The sequence below is a fragment of the Chaetura pelagica genome, unplaced genomic scaffold, assembly GCF_000747805.2.
Source record: "Chaetura pelagica isolate M959 unplaced genomic scaffold, ChaPel_1.0 scaffold116, whole genome shotgun sequence".
Taxonomy (NCBI): domain Eukaryota; kingdom Metazoa; phylum Chordata; class Aves; order Apodiformes; family Apodidae; genus Chaetura; species Chaetura pelagica.
Window position 1 is genome coordinate 5197251 of NW_009953655.1, and position 15617 is coordinate 5212867.

General features: G+C 38.7%; 1 protein-coding gene across 1 annotated transcript in view; it reads left to right on the forward strand.

Annotated features, from left to right (window-relative positions):
- The first annotated feature begins 634 nt into the window (after positions 1-634).
- ACOX3 (acyl-CoA oxidase 3, pristanoyl) overlaps positions 635-15617 on the forward strand; it is a 35211-nt gene continuing 20228 nt past the window's right edge. The window contains exons 1-6 of the mRNA XM_010000275.1: positions 635-808; positions 2344-2577; positions 5018-5089; positions 6055-6144; positions 7602-7745; positions 8565-8653. Of these exons, the coding sequence (XP_009998577.1) occupies positions 641-808; positions 2344-2577; positions 5018-5089; positions 6055-6144; positions 7602-7745; positions 8565-8653 (797 nt within the window). The 5' untranslated portion in view covers positions 635-640. The remainder of the gene's footprint in view (positions 809-2343; positions 2578-5017; positions 5090-6054; positions 6145-7601; positions 7746-8564; positions 8654-15617) is intronic.

The window sequence follows — 15617 nt, forward strand, 5'->3', positions numbered from 1 at the left end:
AATAGTAGAGTTCCTACTGTTTCTCTGCTATCTTCTGTCTCGTGTTTATGCATGAACAATAGCTCATCACTTCACTTGTATAAAACAAACCTTAACTTAGAACCAACATGCCATTTAGTTAAAAGTTGTTTAAATGCTAATTAGTAATGTGGAGATAATACAGGTGTCTCCTGCACTTGAACAGGACTGTGTATGCATGTTTGGGTGCTTTAATACTTTATTATTTTGCATTTAAATTAGAAGTGAGGTTAACAATTATTCCATTATGCTCTTTAAGACATGTTATTTTCTTGCCTGGATCTTTTCTCTCATCCTCCCTTTCTTATTATGCAGTATTAACCAATGGTGTCCTGTTTCATATTTTGCTTATTTTAAATGTTTTGCTCATATGTTAATAACAAATACTATTTTACATTTTATCAAAGGCACTTTTTTTTCTTAGCTTTTACCAAGCCAACTGAATTAGAAAAATGGAAAGGCAAGCTTTTAGTGGGCTCAGCTCTTCTGTACTCATACATTGTAACAAGGCTGTGGATTTAATTAACAACTCCTTTGATTTCTTTTTGTTATTAAAAAGTAGACATTTGTGGTTCTTCAGTTAATGATGTGTATTTTCCTGTTTGGTGCAGTTTAGCTAACAATGGCATCCACACTGAATGTGAAAGAAGCCACTGGCAACCAAAGTTCATGGGATACTTTGCTACCAGATTTCCCTAAAGGACCACTTTGCAGATATCGTCAGAAAGCTTCCTTCAACTGGAAGGAGATGGCAATGTTCTTATATGGTGAAGACATCATCCGTTTTAAGGTAAACTTTGCAAGAATTGGAAGCATGTTTTAATTTTGGAGAGTATTTAATGATACTCTGTAGATAGAGAGCATGAAGAAATGGGTTTTGCATATCCAATTTTAAGAATAGAGCTGAACTTGTAAGCACCCTCCTTTTCTCATAAAGCTCATTTCATTACTAACATCAGTACAGAGGAGACCAGCAGGTGCTACATTACAGAACTTCAGTGTTCATGTCAAACTGAAAAAGAACTACCATATTTCTTTACTGTACTGTCTGCATTGAATCATACATCCCATGGTTTCACAATGCACTTAAGCTCAGCTAAGTTCATGCTACTGTCAAACATAGTATTTCTGTCTTCCTTTAACCTGACATAATTTCCTCTGGTCTTCTGTACTTGCATTAATGCTTATGTGGCATTGCTGTTGAAGAGACTAGCATGCTTACCTTGCTGAAAGTTAACCCCACCAAAATAAGAGATGAATAGCAGCACAAGCCGTGGTGTGGGAATACACAGCTTAAAGATGTAGGAGGAGAACTGTTTTTTTTGAAAGTGGTATAGGTTTACGTGGATTTAAGCTAATCTTGAATGTTCACCATATTTATTAAAAGCTTAGAATGTGAATTAGAGAAAACAAAAATGCCATGTCCTGCATCTGACTGATATGCTTTAAAGTATAGAAAAAACACAAATGCTTTTTGTGTGAGGGAGTTTCAGAGTGGCCTGGGTGAATAGTGATGTTCATGCAGAAAGTGAATGCCACTACCTTTCAAAGAAAAGAATAGGAAATCTCCTGGTTTTCTTTCTTCTTACTGTGTCATTCTCTTCAGAGAGGAGGAAGGTACTTTAAAAAACTTTCTTAGAAGTTTTTGCGTAAGGCACTGCTTTTTCTTTTTTTCTTCTTTTTTTATTTTTTTCTTCTAAATTACATGAAAGACAAGTAAGAAGATGTGGATATCTTGAAGACACAGATATCTTATGTCACAAATGCCATAGTATTATCATCTAATGAAAAAAAAAAACCCAAATTAAAGGATCCACGTTTTGAAAGGCCGCATATGATGCATTATTTATTGCATTAAATGGAGAATATTTCTGCTTTCATCTGGGAACAGCAGCTGTAGCAGCTTAATAGCTTTACCATTATCACATATTATGAATTAACCCCTAGAGTTTTATCTTATTCTCAGTTGAGTGCCATTTCACTTTAGAAAGTGTAATTCATGTAGTGAAATAACTTCATATAGTGAAATAACAAAGCTGCTATGAAAAATAACAGTAAATTGTAGATATTGTTCTCTTACATTGAGTGAATCAGTCCTACACTTACAACTTCATGACCAAGAAGCTTTCATAAAATGTAGCTGCATGAACTGCATACATAATGACAGACCATTTTAAATGTCGTTTTTAATTCTCTCGAGTTTTGACTTTTTACATTTACATTTTCTATCAACTGATCGTAGTTTGATTATCCTAAATGAATATTAATTTGTTTTATTAATTCTTTTGGATTAGCATTCTTATGTCAGGTTCTTTTTCCCTCAAGAACAGAATCTTCTCTGCTCTGGAAAGTGATCCTCTTTTTGCACATCATCCTGGAGAAGATTTGTGTCGTGAGAAGTACCAGGAGCTGACATTCCTGCGCTGTAAAAGGCTTTTTGAGTATGAGTTTCTTACTCAGCAAGAGATCATAGAGAACCCAGTAAAGACCTGTCACCTGTCGACCTGTATTGGAATGTACGATTGGTCTCTGTCTCTCCAGTATTTCTTACATTGTGGTGTAAGTACAGTTCAAAGGGTATGCTGATGTATATTTGAATTTAAGTGTCTTGTAATACCATAATTCTGTTGCTTTCTGCCTGTTTTGTTAAAGCTATGTCTTTTCCCAGTCCTTTGTTTTTAAAAAATTTAATTCATTTTAACTGTTTAGAGGAATCAAGGATCAACTCCTTTATGCCCAGGAGCAGTATGTCCCAACAAAGAGGAAGGCAGGCAGGAGTGCCAGGAGGCCTTCATGGATGAGCAAGGAGCTCCTGGACACAGTTAAATATAAAAACAAGGTTTACAGAGAGTGGAAGCAGGGACGGGTATCCTGGAAGAAGAACAGACAAGTGATCAGAGAAGCAAGGGATCAGGTAAGGAAGGCCAAAGCACAGAAGGAATTTGATCTGGCCAGAGATGTTAAGGACAACAAGACCAGTTTCTACGGGTATGTCAGCAATAAGAGGAAGACTAGGGAAGAAGTGGGCCCCATTCAGAAGGAATGGGAGACCTAGTCATTCAGGATGTAGAGGAGGCTGAGGTACTCAATGACTATTTTGCCTCAGTATTTGCTGACGAGGACTCTAGTAACACCACCCCAGTGATGTCAAAGGCAAGAACTACACCCCACTGTAGGAGAAGAGCAGGTCTGAGACCATCTAAAGGACCTGAAGGTGCACAAGTCCATAGGACCTGATGGGTTTTATCCACAGCTCCTGAAGGAACTGGCTGATGAAGTCGCAAAGCCACTGTCCATCATATTTGAAAAGTCTTGGCATTCTGGTGAAGTTCCCACTGACTGGAAAAGGGGAACATAACTCTCATATTCAGGAACAGAAAAAAGGAAGACCCAGGGAACTACAGGCCAGTCAGCCTCACCTCTGTGCCTAGCAAAATCATGGAGCAGGTCCTCCTGAAGGCTCTGCTGAGGCACGTGGAAAACAAAGGGGTGATTTGTGACAGCCAACACAGCTTCACAAAGGGCAAATCCTGCCTGACTAATTTAGTGTCCTTCTACAATGGGGTCATGGCATCAGTGGACAAAGGAAGAGCAACTGATGTCACCTGCCTGGACGTGTGCAAAGCCTTCAAAGTGTTGTTCCCCAAGGGTTGGTACTCGGACCAGTGCTATTCAACATGTTTGTCAGCAACATGGACAGTGGCAGTGATTGCACCCTCAGCAAGTTTCCTGACAACAAAGTGTGTGATGAGGTTGACACACTGGAGGGAAGGGATGCCATCCAGAGAGACCTTGACAGGTTTTAGAGGTGGGCCAATGCCAATCTCATTAAGTTCAGCAAGACCAAGCGTAAGGTTCTGAACCTGAGTCGGGGCAATCCCGAGCACAAATACAGGCTGAGTGAAGAATGGATTGAGAACAGCCTTGAGGAGAAGGTGTTGTGGTTTGGGACAACATGACAACAGAAGGAGCAGCCCTATGGCTGCTCACTCAACTCCCACCGCACACACACACACGCTCTGGGATGAGGAGGATAAAGCTCATGGGTTGAGTCAAAGGACGAGGAGGGTTCTTCACCGATTAAGGTCCCGGGCAAAACAGACTCAACTGCGGGAAGAAATAATTTAATTTCACACTAATCAAACACCCACAGGACACAGACAACACAAAGAGCAGGGCTTGCATTTCTTACCCCACCCCTCCCTTCTTCCTGGGCCCAAATCCCTTTGTTCCTGGTTTCTCTCCCTCCTCCCTCCAGTGGCACAGGGGGACAGGGGATGGGGTTTAGAGTCAGTTCATAGGCTGGTGGTTCTTGCTGCACCATCCTCCTCAGGAAGGATTCCTTACAGTCCATCCCTGCTTCCCCCCACATTCCTCCACGAGTGCAGAGGGACAGCCTGCCATCTCACCATGGGTTGCAGGGCAACTTCTACTAGGACACCTTCTTCCTCACCAACCACCAGCACTGCTCTCCTTCCCCAGTACTGCTCTTCTCCTCCAGCACAACACTTCTCCCTCTTCCTTCTCTGCTCAGGTATTATATGAATTCTTCTGTATGTTAATCACTGAGGCACATCTATTGTCTCTCTGATGGCTCCTTGGCCAGTTTTAGAGCAGGGGGAGCTTCTCAGCTTCTTACCGGAGCCCCTCCTGTGGCCCTTACCTGCTACCAAAAACCCCACCAGATCAAACCAGCACATCAGCAAAGTAGCAAACCAGAACAGAAGGACTTGAAGGGGTGATGGTGGACAAGAAGCTCAGCATGAGCTGGCCATGTATGTTTGACAGATCACATCCTGAGTTACCTCCTTCAGCTGTAGTGCAAGTAGTAGTTCACTGTGTGTTTAGACTTATGTGGGGAAGAAAAGAACAGTTTCCCACACTGCAACCTGTTTTCCCTAGCCTCCTGAATGGACATCACTATTAAAATTATGCTTGTGCAGTTTATGCTTTCCATCATGGGGTCACTGATTTAATTCATAATTTTCTATTTTTACAGGTATTCGGAGGTTCAATTTTGAGTGCTTATATGAGGTTTGCAGACATTCTGAAACAGGTTCATAACATGGAGGTAATTTATTTATTTTTAATAGCTTGTGAGAAGTGGGTATTTTCAGACCTGTGGCACTAGCTGCAGCCTTGCTTTATTTCTGATCTCTTTACTAGATAATTCTAAATAACAAAATACAAGAACAAGGAGCAGAGTGAAGAATTGAGCCCTGACTACCATTACTACTAGCTCCACACACACACAGCACACACACATTATGTGTTTAAAATAAAAGGCACGGCCTGTGGTGGTCTCAGCCAGGGCTGCTTTCAGCTCGGCTCCTTTTATTTGGTTCTCCTTCTCCTCTGTTGCTTTCTTTCCTTCTCTCTCCTCTGTGCCAGCAGCAGCAGCAATGGGCACAGTAACGACCCACAGTGACCGTCTCTATGGGCATCCCTTGCTGTGCAGGCCTATGTGCAGCTCGGGATGAAGTCGCGGCCCCTGCCCCGCAGTATTGACACTGTTTCTCCTTTTTTTATTTTACTTTTTTTGTTACATGTCTTTGTTACAGTCAATTTCAGTGAGAGACATACTTTTGGAGGTCAGTTCTCCACACCAAGTGTATGCATACATTGACCTGATATAAAGGTACCCCCTTCAGTAACGGAGGCTATTCCTTATTTTTAAAATTAACAGCCTCCTTCAGTTTTTCTCTTGACTTTGGAAGTTCCTAGAGCTGCTTGTAATGCAAGCAAACTTGCCCATTTTCACCACACAACAGTTCTTCCAACCTAGACAGCTGAAAACTTAGTTGGTGGATGTAGTAATCTGTACCTGCCTGGATGAGATAGCCATCAGAGAAGGAAAAAGTACCTGTTACCCTTCTGCAGCCATGATGTCCTTCCCAGCCCAGGGCTGTGTTTGATTGGTTTCTTGCAATTACAGGTTACTTTCCAAGAGCTGTATTTGCAGTCATTTGAAAATGTTACTGTTCTGATTGCTGTAATAAAGTCCTTTTCAACCATGCCTTATATCTCCTTATTTAGATATTTGGATGCTTTGCCCTGACTGAACTCAGCCATGGAACTAACACCAAAGGCATACGAACTACTGCCACGTTTGATCCTAGCACTCAGGTTAGTCCATTGTGCACAGGAATAAAGTTTGATGCTATTAAGACACTGTTATTTGCTAACAGGGCAAAACGGTTCAAGGATTTCTTTGATTAACAAGAAAGAATCAAGTTCAACTCCAAATGTAAAAAAAAAAAAAGAAAAGATATCAATTTCTTTATAAGGAAAATAAATGGATTCCTGCAAATTACACAGTTAATGGGGATTTCAACAGATAAGTATGTTCCCACACAACTTTCAAGTGTTTTCAGAACAAAAGTCTTCTGCATTAGCATTTTTGACTACTTAATATACAGAATAGTTTTAAAGAAGAGGAAAGTTATTCCATTCCATCAGAAAAAAATACAAGAAAGTAAAATAGTTAACTATTGTATATTAATATTTACAAAAAATCCAGAAATTTCTGGGTTTTATTTGAACAAGTAGTTTATTTAGCTTCTGATTGTGTTAGGATACTGCTTACTATTAATATGTATTATTTTTAATCAACACTGCTGCAGAAATAAATTCATTGTCTTAACATTTTCAGTAAATTAATAGAATTCATTGGAGAATGGAAATTAAGGGAGAAAAAAAATATAAGTTAAGAGATGAGGCTGATAGAACCTTGTCATTTACATACTTGGTTTATGTCAAGTTGAATTAAAATGTGTTATTTAATGTCCCAAGAACGTAGGCTCATCATGTCCCCTAAAGACTGTAGTGTTTTATTGTACTGTAATGTAAAGTTACTGTCAACTAACAATATCACTCGTGTCTGTATGTCATGAAGTACCTTCAAACGAATGAGAAATGAGTATCATAGATTTGAAACATAAGTTTTTATATACTTCAGTAGGACAGCATTTCAGTCTGCATTTTAAGATCAGGAAGCTCTGGGTTCAGATTTCTTTTACATCTAGAAAGCACACTGTTTGGAATCTAAGCTATATCTAAATTCCAGGGATACATGTATTATTCAGAATTCCCAGTACTCATGGTCCCCCAGTTTTCCAAAATGAGAAGTGTGCTGCTTTTCACACTGTCAACCAGACTTCCTTTCCACAGAGAGCTGGAGAAGGAGGAGGTGGTCCCTGCATAGGTTCCAGCCCTCAGCTGAAACAGCCCTCATAGTCCCTCACATGGGCACACAGATCAGCTTAACTTAAGGTCTAGGAAAATGCTTCTGTGTCTATAATTTTGCTTTACTTTTTTAACTGCTTAAATGAGCAATGAAGGCTGAATTTCAGGCTTACGATGAAGTAATGAACTTTTTCATCCCTAATTTTTTTCCTAGCTACTTGTATTCTCTCCAAAGTTGAGTATAGTTAAGAGAGGTCTCAGCTGTTGCAGTAGAGTACAGAATGAAGCCCTGGATGCTTTCAAAACATTACCATGGACATGAAAAAAGAAAATAAAATAGCTGTATGTTCATTGTTATAATTTATAATTTAGTTTGCTGCTTTCTTTTCTGGCTACAGGAGTTTATCATCAATACTCCTGACTTTGAAGCTGCAAAATTCTGGGTTGGTAATATGGGGAAACATGCCACTCATGCAGTTGTGTACGCCCAGCTCTATACCCCTGATGGACAATGTCAAGGATTGCATTCCTTTCTTGTACAGGTAGGGTAGAAATATTGCTCATCTTTTTTCTTTCCTTTTGAGCAGAGTGGGTTCAAGACTTTCTGTTATGCTGTTATTTTTATCTGACCAGCAGATTCTTTAATTAATGCCTTCAACATTTATTGCAATTGTAATAACAATTGTACTGTTTTTAAATGTTCACTCATTCTGTTATGGTTAAACAGCCAGTTTTCTACAAAAAATTCTGAAAACCAAAAAAGAACTGAGAAGCTTCCAAATTGTAATGCTACCTATGTAGTTAGAACTAACCTGTGCTAAATGAAGTCCTGAAATCTTGCGTTAGGTTTAAGATTATTTAAGTCTGCCAGTGCCACAGGCTGATCTACATGAAAGCAGCATGCTTCTACCACAGAGATCAGCTTATACGATTAAAGGCATCAGAAAATACGGCAATGCAACGGAGAAGTTGTACATAGTAAAATGGACTATTTGCAGACTGAACAGAAATTATTACAAAATTGGAGTATCTCAAATCTGATTTAAAGTAGATTCCTACTATGTCTGTGTGCACCTGACCAAGATTTCAATGCTAGTCTCATGACAGCAATCACAGTGATAGGGCATGTTTAACACAGTGATGTTGTATTGCCAATGTAATTTTCATTAAGGGATCTGTGTCCTGAATGTGAGGATATGTAAATACAAGTTATATGCAGGATTATGTGCTTGAATACAAGCAGAGAGCTTTCTTTAACATTAGTAACAGAAGTTGGGAATATCTTCATTGTTTGAAAAGTTGAAGTTGATAACTTTCATTGTTCCACAACTGAAATAATGTTTCATTCCACTTCTATGCAGATTCGAGATACAAAAACTCTCCTGCCAATGCCAGGTGTGATGGTAGGTGACATAGGAAAGAAAATTGGCCTGAATGGATTGGATAATGGGTAAGTCAATCCATTTGAAGGAAGAAACATTCTAGATTGTATCACACTGTAGAAGTGCAAATATCCTCTTGTGTTAGTCCTGTCTTTGCTTCTGAGGTATTTTTCAGTGGTTTTAAATTGTTGGTGTTTCTAAAAAATATCCAGATTGAAAAAATCTTGAATTTCATAATTTTCAATCCAAATAACCATAGTCTTTCTTTTCTCACTTTTTAGAATATTAAGTGCCACTGATACTCTTTTAATATCCCCAAGCATTCTTGCAGTCATAGACTCTGCAACAATAATAATGGGAAAAAAAGCCACAACAAACAACCCCAAACTCAGTTAAGTTAAGGGGAAAGCACTTAATCAGCCCATCCACCCATCTTGGTGTAAGCCCTTAATTATTTTGTCTGTCCATTTCCAGCCCACAGGAAGGCTAATGGAGGTCCACAGGCAAAGTTTATTGTTAGTAAAGATGTAAGATTAATGAGACCTAGTAGAGAAACTAGGTATCTTGTTTATTTTCTGCACTAATTTTGTTCACTGCAGAAGATAAGGAGGTTAGTTGGATTTTTTGTGTATTCTTTCTGTACAGTCGAAATAAAATAGTATGTGAGCTTCAGTAGCCTTACTGGGTCTCTGCTGTGCTAATGAAAGGCATCTGATGGGGAGGGGAGACGGTGAGGAAATTTAGGTAGATTTCTGCAGTAAAACAGCCATTATGTAAAAATTATTATTTAAACCCCTGTATTAGACACAGAGCTCTGTAAGGACAGAGACCTAAAGTGGTAAAGGGGATGGGGAGGGAGAAGTCACTTTTTTATGCCTTTAATTTAGCTCTTCCTGTGTGACACAGGTATGTGTTGTCCTTCATAATACGCCATTGCAGTAAAAAAAGGATAGACACCCTAAGATATCCTGCTTTCAAATGTAATGGCTTTGACTGGCTTTCCAGAAGGTCATAGGTCTTCTGTAGTTTGTTGTCTATACAAGCTTTTTCCTGATGTCCCAAATAGCCTGTAGTGGCAAAAAAAGCACTAACTTTTATGATACCTATCTCATTCTTATTGATGCTCTATTGCCCGAAAACACAGATGAAATAAAGAAAAAAACAACACCAAACACTTAGAAGATTAAGTTTTATAAAGGGAAAAGGGGAGAAAAGGTCTGTTAAAGAAAGGGATTTGGGTTTTGGTGGGTTTTTTTGCTTTCGTCTGCATTATAAACTAGTAGCCACCAGGTGGCACAGCAACATGGACCTGAGTAAATGTAATTCAGCTTCATATTTCTGTAGAAGTGTTAAAATTATGCTGTTCATTCTTAACTTACAGCATAGTTTTATGCACAACATGAGGAAGGAAGAGAGTGTGTGAGATCAGCATGCAGATCTTTTAAAAAACCATGTATTTGTTTATCTGGGAAAATATAGCATTTCTTAAAATATTGGTAATAACTGAATAATTTGAAATGGTAATCTACATAATAAACTGTAATTAAAAGATACGAGTGACTTCCTATCATAATGTCAGATGGAGTCCCTTATCTTAGTTATGACATCACATGTCATTTAAAGCAATTGTAGGATATTCTTCTATTTACTTTGGGCGTCTTTCTGTTTACGTTGCATATGTTGCCTAAGAAAAATAATATTATTTTCTGCAAACAGCAGTGCCTGAGGAGCCCAAATCAGAGACTTAGATCTCTTAAATATGGATTAAGACAGTCCCTACACTAGAAAGCTGCAGAGTTCATATAGAGGGATGAGGGAGCCCAAGCTTACCAATAGATGCCCTTCATTTAGCTGAAAACTCGAGGAGTCTGTTTTCCTGATCTACCTCAACTATTTTCTGTGAAGACATCTAAAGCTAGGTGCCAACACTGTTCATAAGAAATAGAGAACTAGTTTTCTTTTTGTAGCCTTCCTGCTCACACTGAGCTGTCAAAAATGTCAGGAATTGCACACATTGCTTTTCAGAGGTACAAAAAGGCCTGAGTGGGGACTGGAGAGGTAGTAGGTTTATAGATCTGCATTTGCTTGCAGAGACTACAAGACGTGCCACTCTTGAAAATGGATTGTTGGTTGCATGATCTGCAAAATGCCAAGATTCACAGGGAGGCATTTCACCAGACACTGCCTTGTCAAAGTGTTCTGCTAAGTAATCTTAAATCCTCGCTTATCCCAGAGAAATCACAGCCTGCAGTATAGAAAGCTGTTGTGTGTAGTGATGGGAAAGCATTTAATTATGCTGTGACTACAAGTGTTAAGAGTATTCTGTGTGCTTTGCCAGTTTTTTGAATGTGTTGTTCAACTACCATAGACACTTAGTAAACCAGATATATTTCTGTGCAATTACACGCAGGACAAATGGTCAAAGTGAAGATCAGAGTCTGATATTTCTGACAGATGTCAGATTTGTTTCCTCTACTTCTTTATTCTAATAATTTTCAATATGGATACAGAAAGTTAAGCACCTGGACACTTAAAAAGAACATAGAGAAGAAATTCCAGAGCTTCCTTGGAAAGTGCCCTTGATTAATGCTGTATAAGAAAACAGAGTAGGTGATCGTAGTTGTCCCTTCTGGTTTTGGAAAACAATTCATCTTTTGGGTCATTTGGCCGAAGGCTGGTTTCCTGTCAATGCAGAGTGTAATGTTTTCAGTAAGAGAAAGAATTTCAGAAGTAATGTGGGAATTTTTGCAGAGTAAGTCCAATTGACTAGCCTACTCCTTCTAAGTCTGTCTTTCTAATAAGTCTCATAGCTTCAGACTTGGAATGTCCAAAAGTCATATGGGTTTTGCAAGTCTTTGCAACTTTAGTTACTCTGAAAAAAAAAAAAAAAAAAAAAAAAAAAGATTAAAAAAAAAGATTAAATATTTTAAAATATTTTCCTTTCTCTCAGTTTTTTACAGTAATTTGTGTAATCGCTATAAAACCAGTTAAAAATAGAACTCCAGGATTTCTTATGGAGAGTTTAGACTCGTTTTGTGTTTTCCTGCCAAAAAATAAATCATACTGCCACCAGGGGGTGTAAGAGCTGTAGTCTTTGTTTTTATAATATAAAAATATCCACCTGTTAGTAGTACTCTGGCAGTCTTGGAAATGTACTGTTCACTAAGGCCTCAAAATTGAAGTAACTGAGGGAAAAAAACAACCACTGAAAAAACTGGATGTTAAGGATCCAGGGGCTTTTCCATAAAATGCATGGCAGGCATAAGAGGAAGGACATGAAGCAAGAGCTTGGGTAAGTGCTAATGTGTATTTCTGTTTCTTCCCTTTGTTGGTGTTGTTATTTTTTTTTTTGTCTGCCCTGGCTAATGTAGTATTGCCAAAATTACCCCTTACTGAGGTGCACATTAGTAAGTGATTGCCACTGAATTGGTGGTGAACCAGTTTCACATTCAGTTGTAACTAGCAGCCCATTGCTGCTTTCCCCACTCCACAAACAAATGATACCCAACTGAATCTGAATGGGGAAAAGTTTGAAAATCCATCGTGTTTCTGAAGTGGTGCTTAACACACCTGTCTTTGTAAAACATGCTCTGAACGCATTGACTATATCTGCTGATACTGTGTGTACAGTTTGTTGAACAGACAGAACCTATGATCAGGGAAAAACTAGTGAAATGAAGCTATCAAAGATACCTCAATCCACTTCCAGGCAGAAAGCTATTTATTTTAACAGACTTGTTTGTAGGGGAGAAAAGGATCTTTCTGGGGCAAGAGTTGTTAGCTCTAATTATAATGATGGACTGGAAAACTGAAGGTCTTTATTAGCCTTTCATGTACAATTAAAGTGTGATCAATCTCTCCACACATGCAACACACTTAACGCATTTTGCATGTTCTCTAGCAATCACTGAGGCCAGATGCAGTTTTCTGGATAGTGAAAACAAAACTGTGGGAAACAAAACACCCTAGAAGACGTGGGTAAAAGGGACCTTATTGGGCAGAAAAGCAATAAATGGTGCAAAATAATCCCTCCTGGAAAGAGATTTCAGGTTCTGAAAGTTCTCATTACAATTCCTTGGCAAAGATGGCATACATCACACAACCTCCAGGATTTTACAGATTATTTTTAAATGGTTAATTCTGTTTTTTTCTTTTATTTGCTTTGTTACTATTCCAGTATCAGTGCCAGTAACACATTAAGATTCTTCTACTGCTAGTTTAAGGCCAAAGGTAATTTCCATAGTGAGCTTCTTTGGTTGTTTGCTCCTACTTCCATACTGCCTTTTTCTTTGTGCTGGGACAAACATTTGTGTAGCTGTGTAGGGGACTCAGCTAGGGAGCTGGAACTGCCTGAAAAATAATCTGACAAAAAACTAATCAAATTTGGCTTTCTTCAACCATATCATTAGCCAGGTCTGGTTCACTGCAAGGCCACATAAGAGTCTGTTCCAGTACAGCGAAAGGGACAGGACAGGGATGTGAATAAGAAAGCAAGTGTAGAAATCAGTCTTCTCAAAATAAAGAAGCTTATGCTTGTTTCATGTTTTTGTTGTCTTGTAGCCTCTGACTAGAGTTACAAACAATTGAAATAGTAATGAAGCAGCTGTAAAATAAAAATAAATGTTAAAAATGCCTGTATTTACATTACCTGAATACAGTGACATCAATGCTTAAGTTCTGTAAACAGCGACGCTTTCACAGTTAAAGCAGATATTTTGCACAGATCTTGCATATTTGCACTGTAAGTCAAGACAGATTTTTGCAGTGGGATCGTTGATATTTCTGTGTTTCGCCTTCTCCGCTTAGTTTCTACAGTCAAGGTTGGACACTCTTAAGGGTACACACGGTGCTGTGCACGTTGCTAAGATGTAGTCACATTGCTAAAGAGTATTGCCTTATCCCCTCACTTTTGTCACTCACAAGTACCACAAACCTGTGTAGCCATAGCCAGTTCACACTGACAGGCACTTGATGTTGCTAATGGGGAGAGGTACATTCAGATCTGGTCCCCTGGTTGTTTTATCATCCACAGAAATGTGTCTGTAGTGAAGTTCAACCAACTGTTTTTCTTCCTTAGCAGAGCTTTGTCAGCTCTCAACAGTTGCAGGAGTCTGCACACCCAGAACTCCTGGAAAGACTGGCACTTAGACTATAAGAATATTAGGATGAGTGTGTCTCCATGTGTCCATGAAGTCCATTAAGATAGGATTAGGAGGCCTATAAAATGCTATGTTTTATCATTGCTATTGAGCATTACTGTTACAGAGCTGCATTCTTAGATTAGAGCCTCGATCGTAGAAACTAGAGCTAAAGTACTGTTGTGCAGTTTTCCCCATCTTCTGTGTAACTCTAACCTTTCTGTGAGTTTCAGTCTGGAATATGCGGCTGTTTTCTTTCCTTCTGCAAGTTTTTCACCAATTCTCTGAAGTGTTGTTCTTCCCAAGGTTTATTGTATCCCATAAACAGCCGTGAGATCACTTGACTCACAGCCTTCCAATACTATTCACCTGCTGTTTCTGGCTGGAAGGATGGAAGGAACTGTCTCTGCATCATCTCTAACATAGTCAATAACAAAATCTGGCAGGAAAGGCATTTTAGTAAGTGTGAAATTCACCAAAGTATGTTTGAGCTATTTGTACTATAGGTAACAGCTTATTTAGTATTGGCAAAAGCACCTTTTCCAGTTGCTGCTTTTTTATCAGCTTTACTGCACACCAGATGGATTACTATTGCATGATTTAAAGTCATTTAGATTAACTTTGCTTGAAATGTTCCCTAAGCTACTGGCCAAAGAACCCAAACAAGAATGCTACTGTTGGAATAGTGCTTCATTCTGTTCTGTGAATCTAGGTAGAAATCTATGTGAAACCTGTGGGCTACATAAAGCAAAATGGCTTGTTGCTGTAGAGCCCTATGATATATACTAAAGCTCTTTGTTTTTCTTGCTGAGAGGTCTTAAACTCAGTGACACTATTTGCTATGCAGAAGAGGCCCTGAGCAGGGTAACTTTCAAACCTATGGACTTGTCATCACCACATGAAATGTAGCCATTTTCCAGACTTGCTCGTACACGATATCCCCAGGACTTGGTATACAGTTGCATTATTGTAAGATATTTCTTCAATTCTTTAAGATTTTCCCCATAAGTACATTGACAGACTTGGTCCATATGTATTAATGGTGCTTTCTAGGCTAATAACCATTAGAGATGTGATCACTGACTTAATTAAATCCAATTACTAATTTTTAATATGTTCAGATATTAAGTTCAAATTGGCCAGTATGTCTAACAATTTCAAATAGCCAAGTTCTTGGAGAAGGACAGTAACAGCAGTTGGTAATGATCTCACAAGATCACCTAACCCCCAGATCCTGTAAGGTTCTGCTTTTATTTTCAACACTGGTGCTTACAGGTAATATATCTTACTTCTTTATACAATCTGTGTGATTTTTCATTTATATTTCTGACTCTCTCTTTTGCTTCTTAAATTATTTGACATCTTACAGGTGTTTATTTTGATAGCGGCTTACAGGAAAAAAAAAAAGGAGATAATGTATCTGTAATGGAAAATATCAAGGGAGAAATCTAAACTTCAAAAAACTTATTTGAACTAATTTTTATTTCAAGAAAATAAATTGTTATATAAGATTGGAAATTCAGTATTCTGGTTCTCTAGATGCGAAAAGAAGTTATTAAGAGAAGAGTGTATGAGTGGTTGTCCTGGTTTGAGCCAGGATGAAGCCAATTTTTCTTTTTGCTGATTTTTTTTTCCTTCAGTAAGCTTTCTTGTAACTAGCAACAGCGTGTTCTGCTAGGCTGATAAGACAGTGGAATGTTTTTCTAACTACTGAGGCTTCAAGGCCGCACCTGCGCTCTGCCGGCTCAGACACTATGGGGAGATCTGTGACCCCCCTGTAGGAGGCTGAGTTAGACAGACAGCAAAATTGGCCAAAGATATTCCATTCCATATATCTACGTAAGCTCAGAGGAAGGTCAGAGATCACAGAAGACAACTTCCTTCCTTCTTCTCC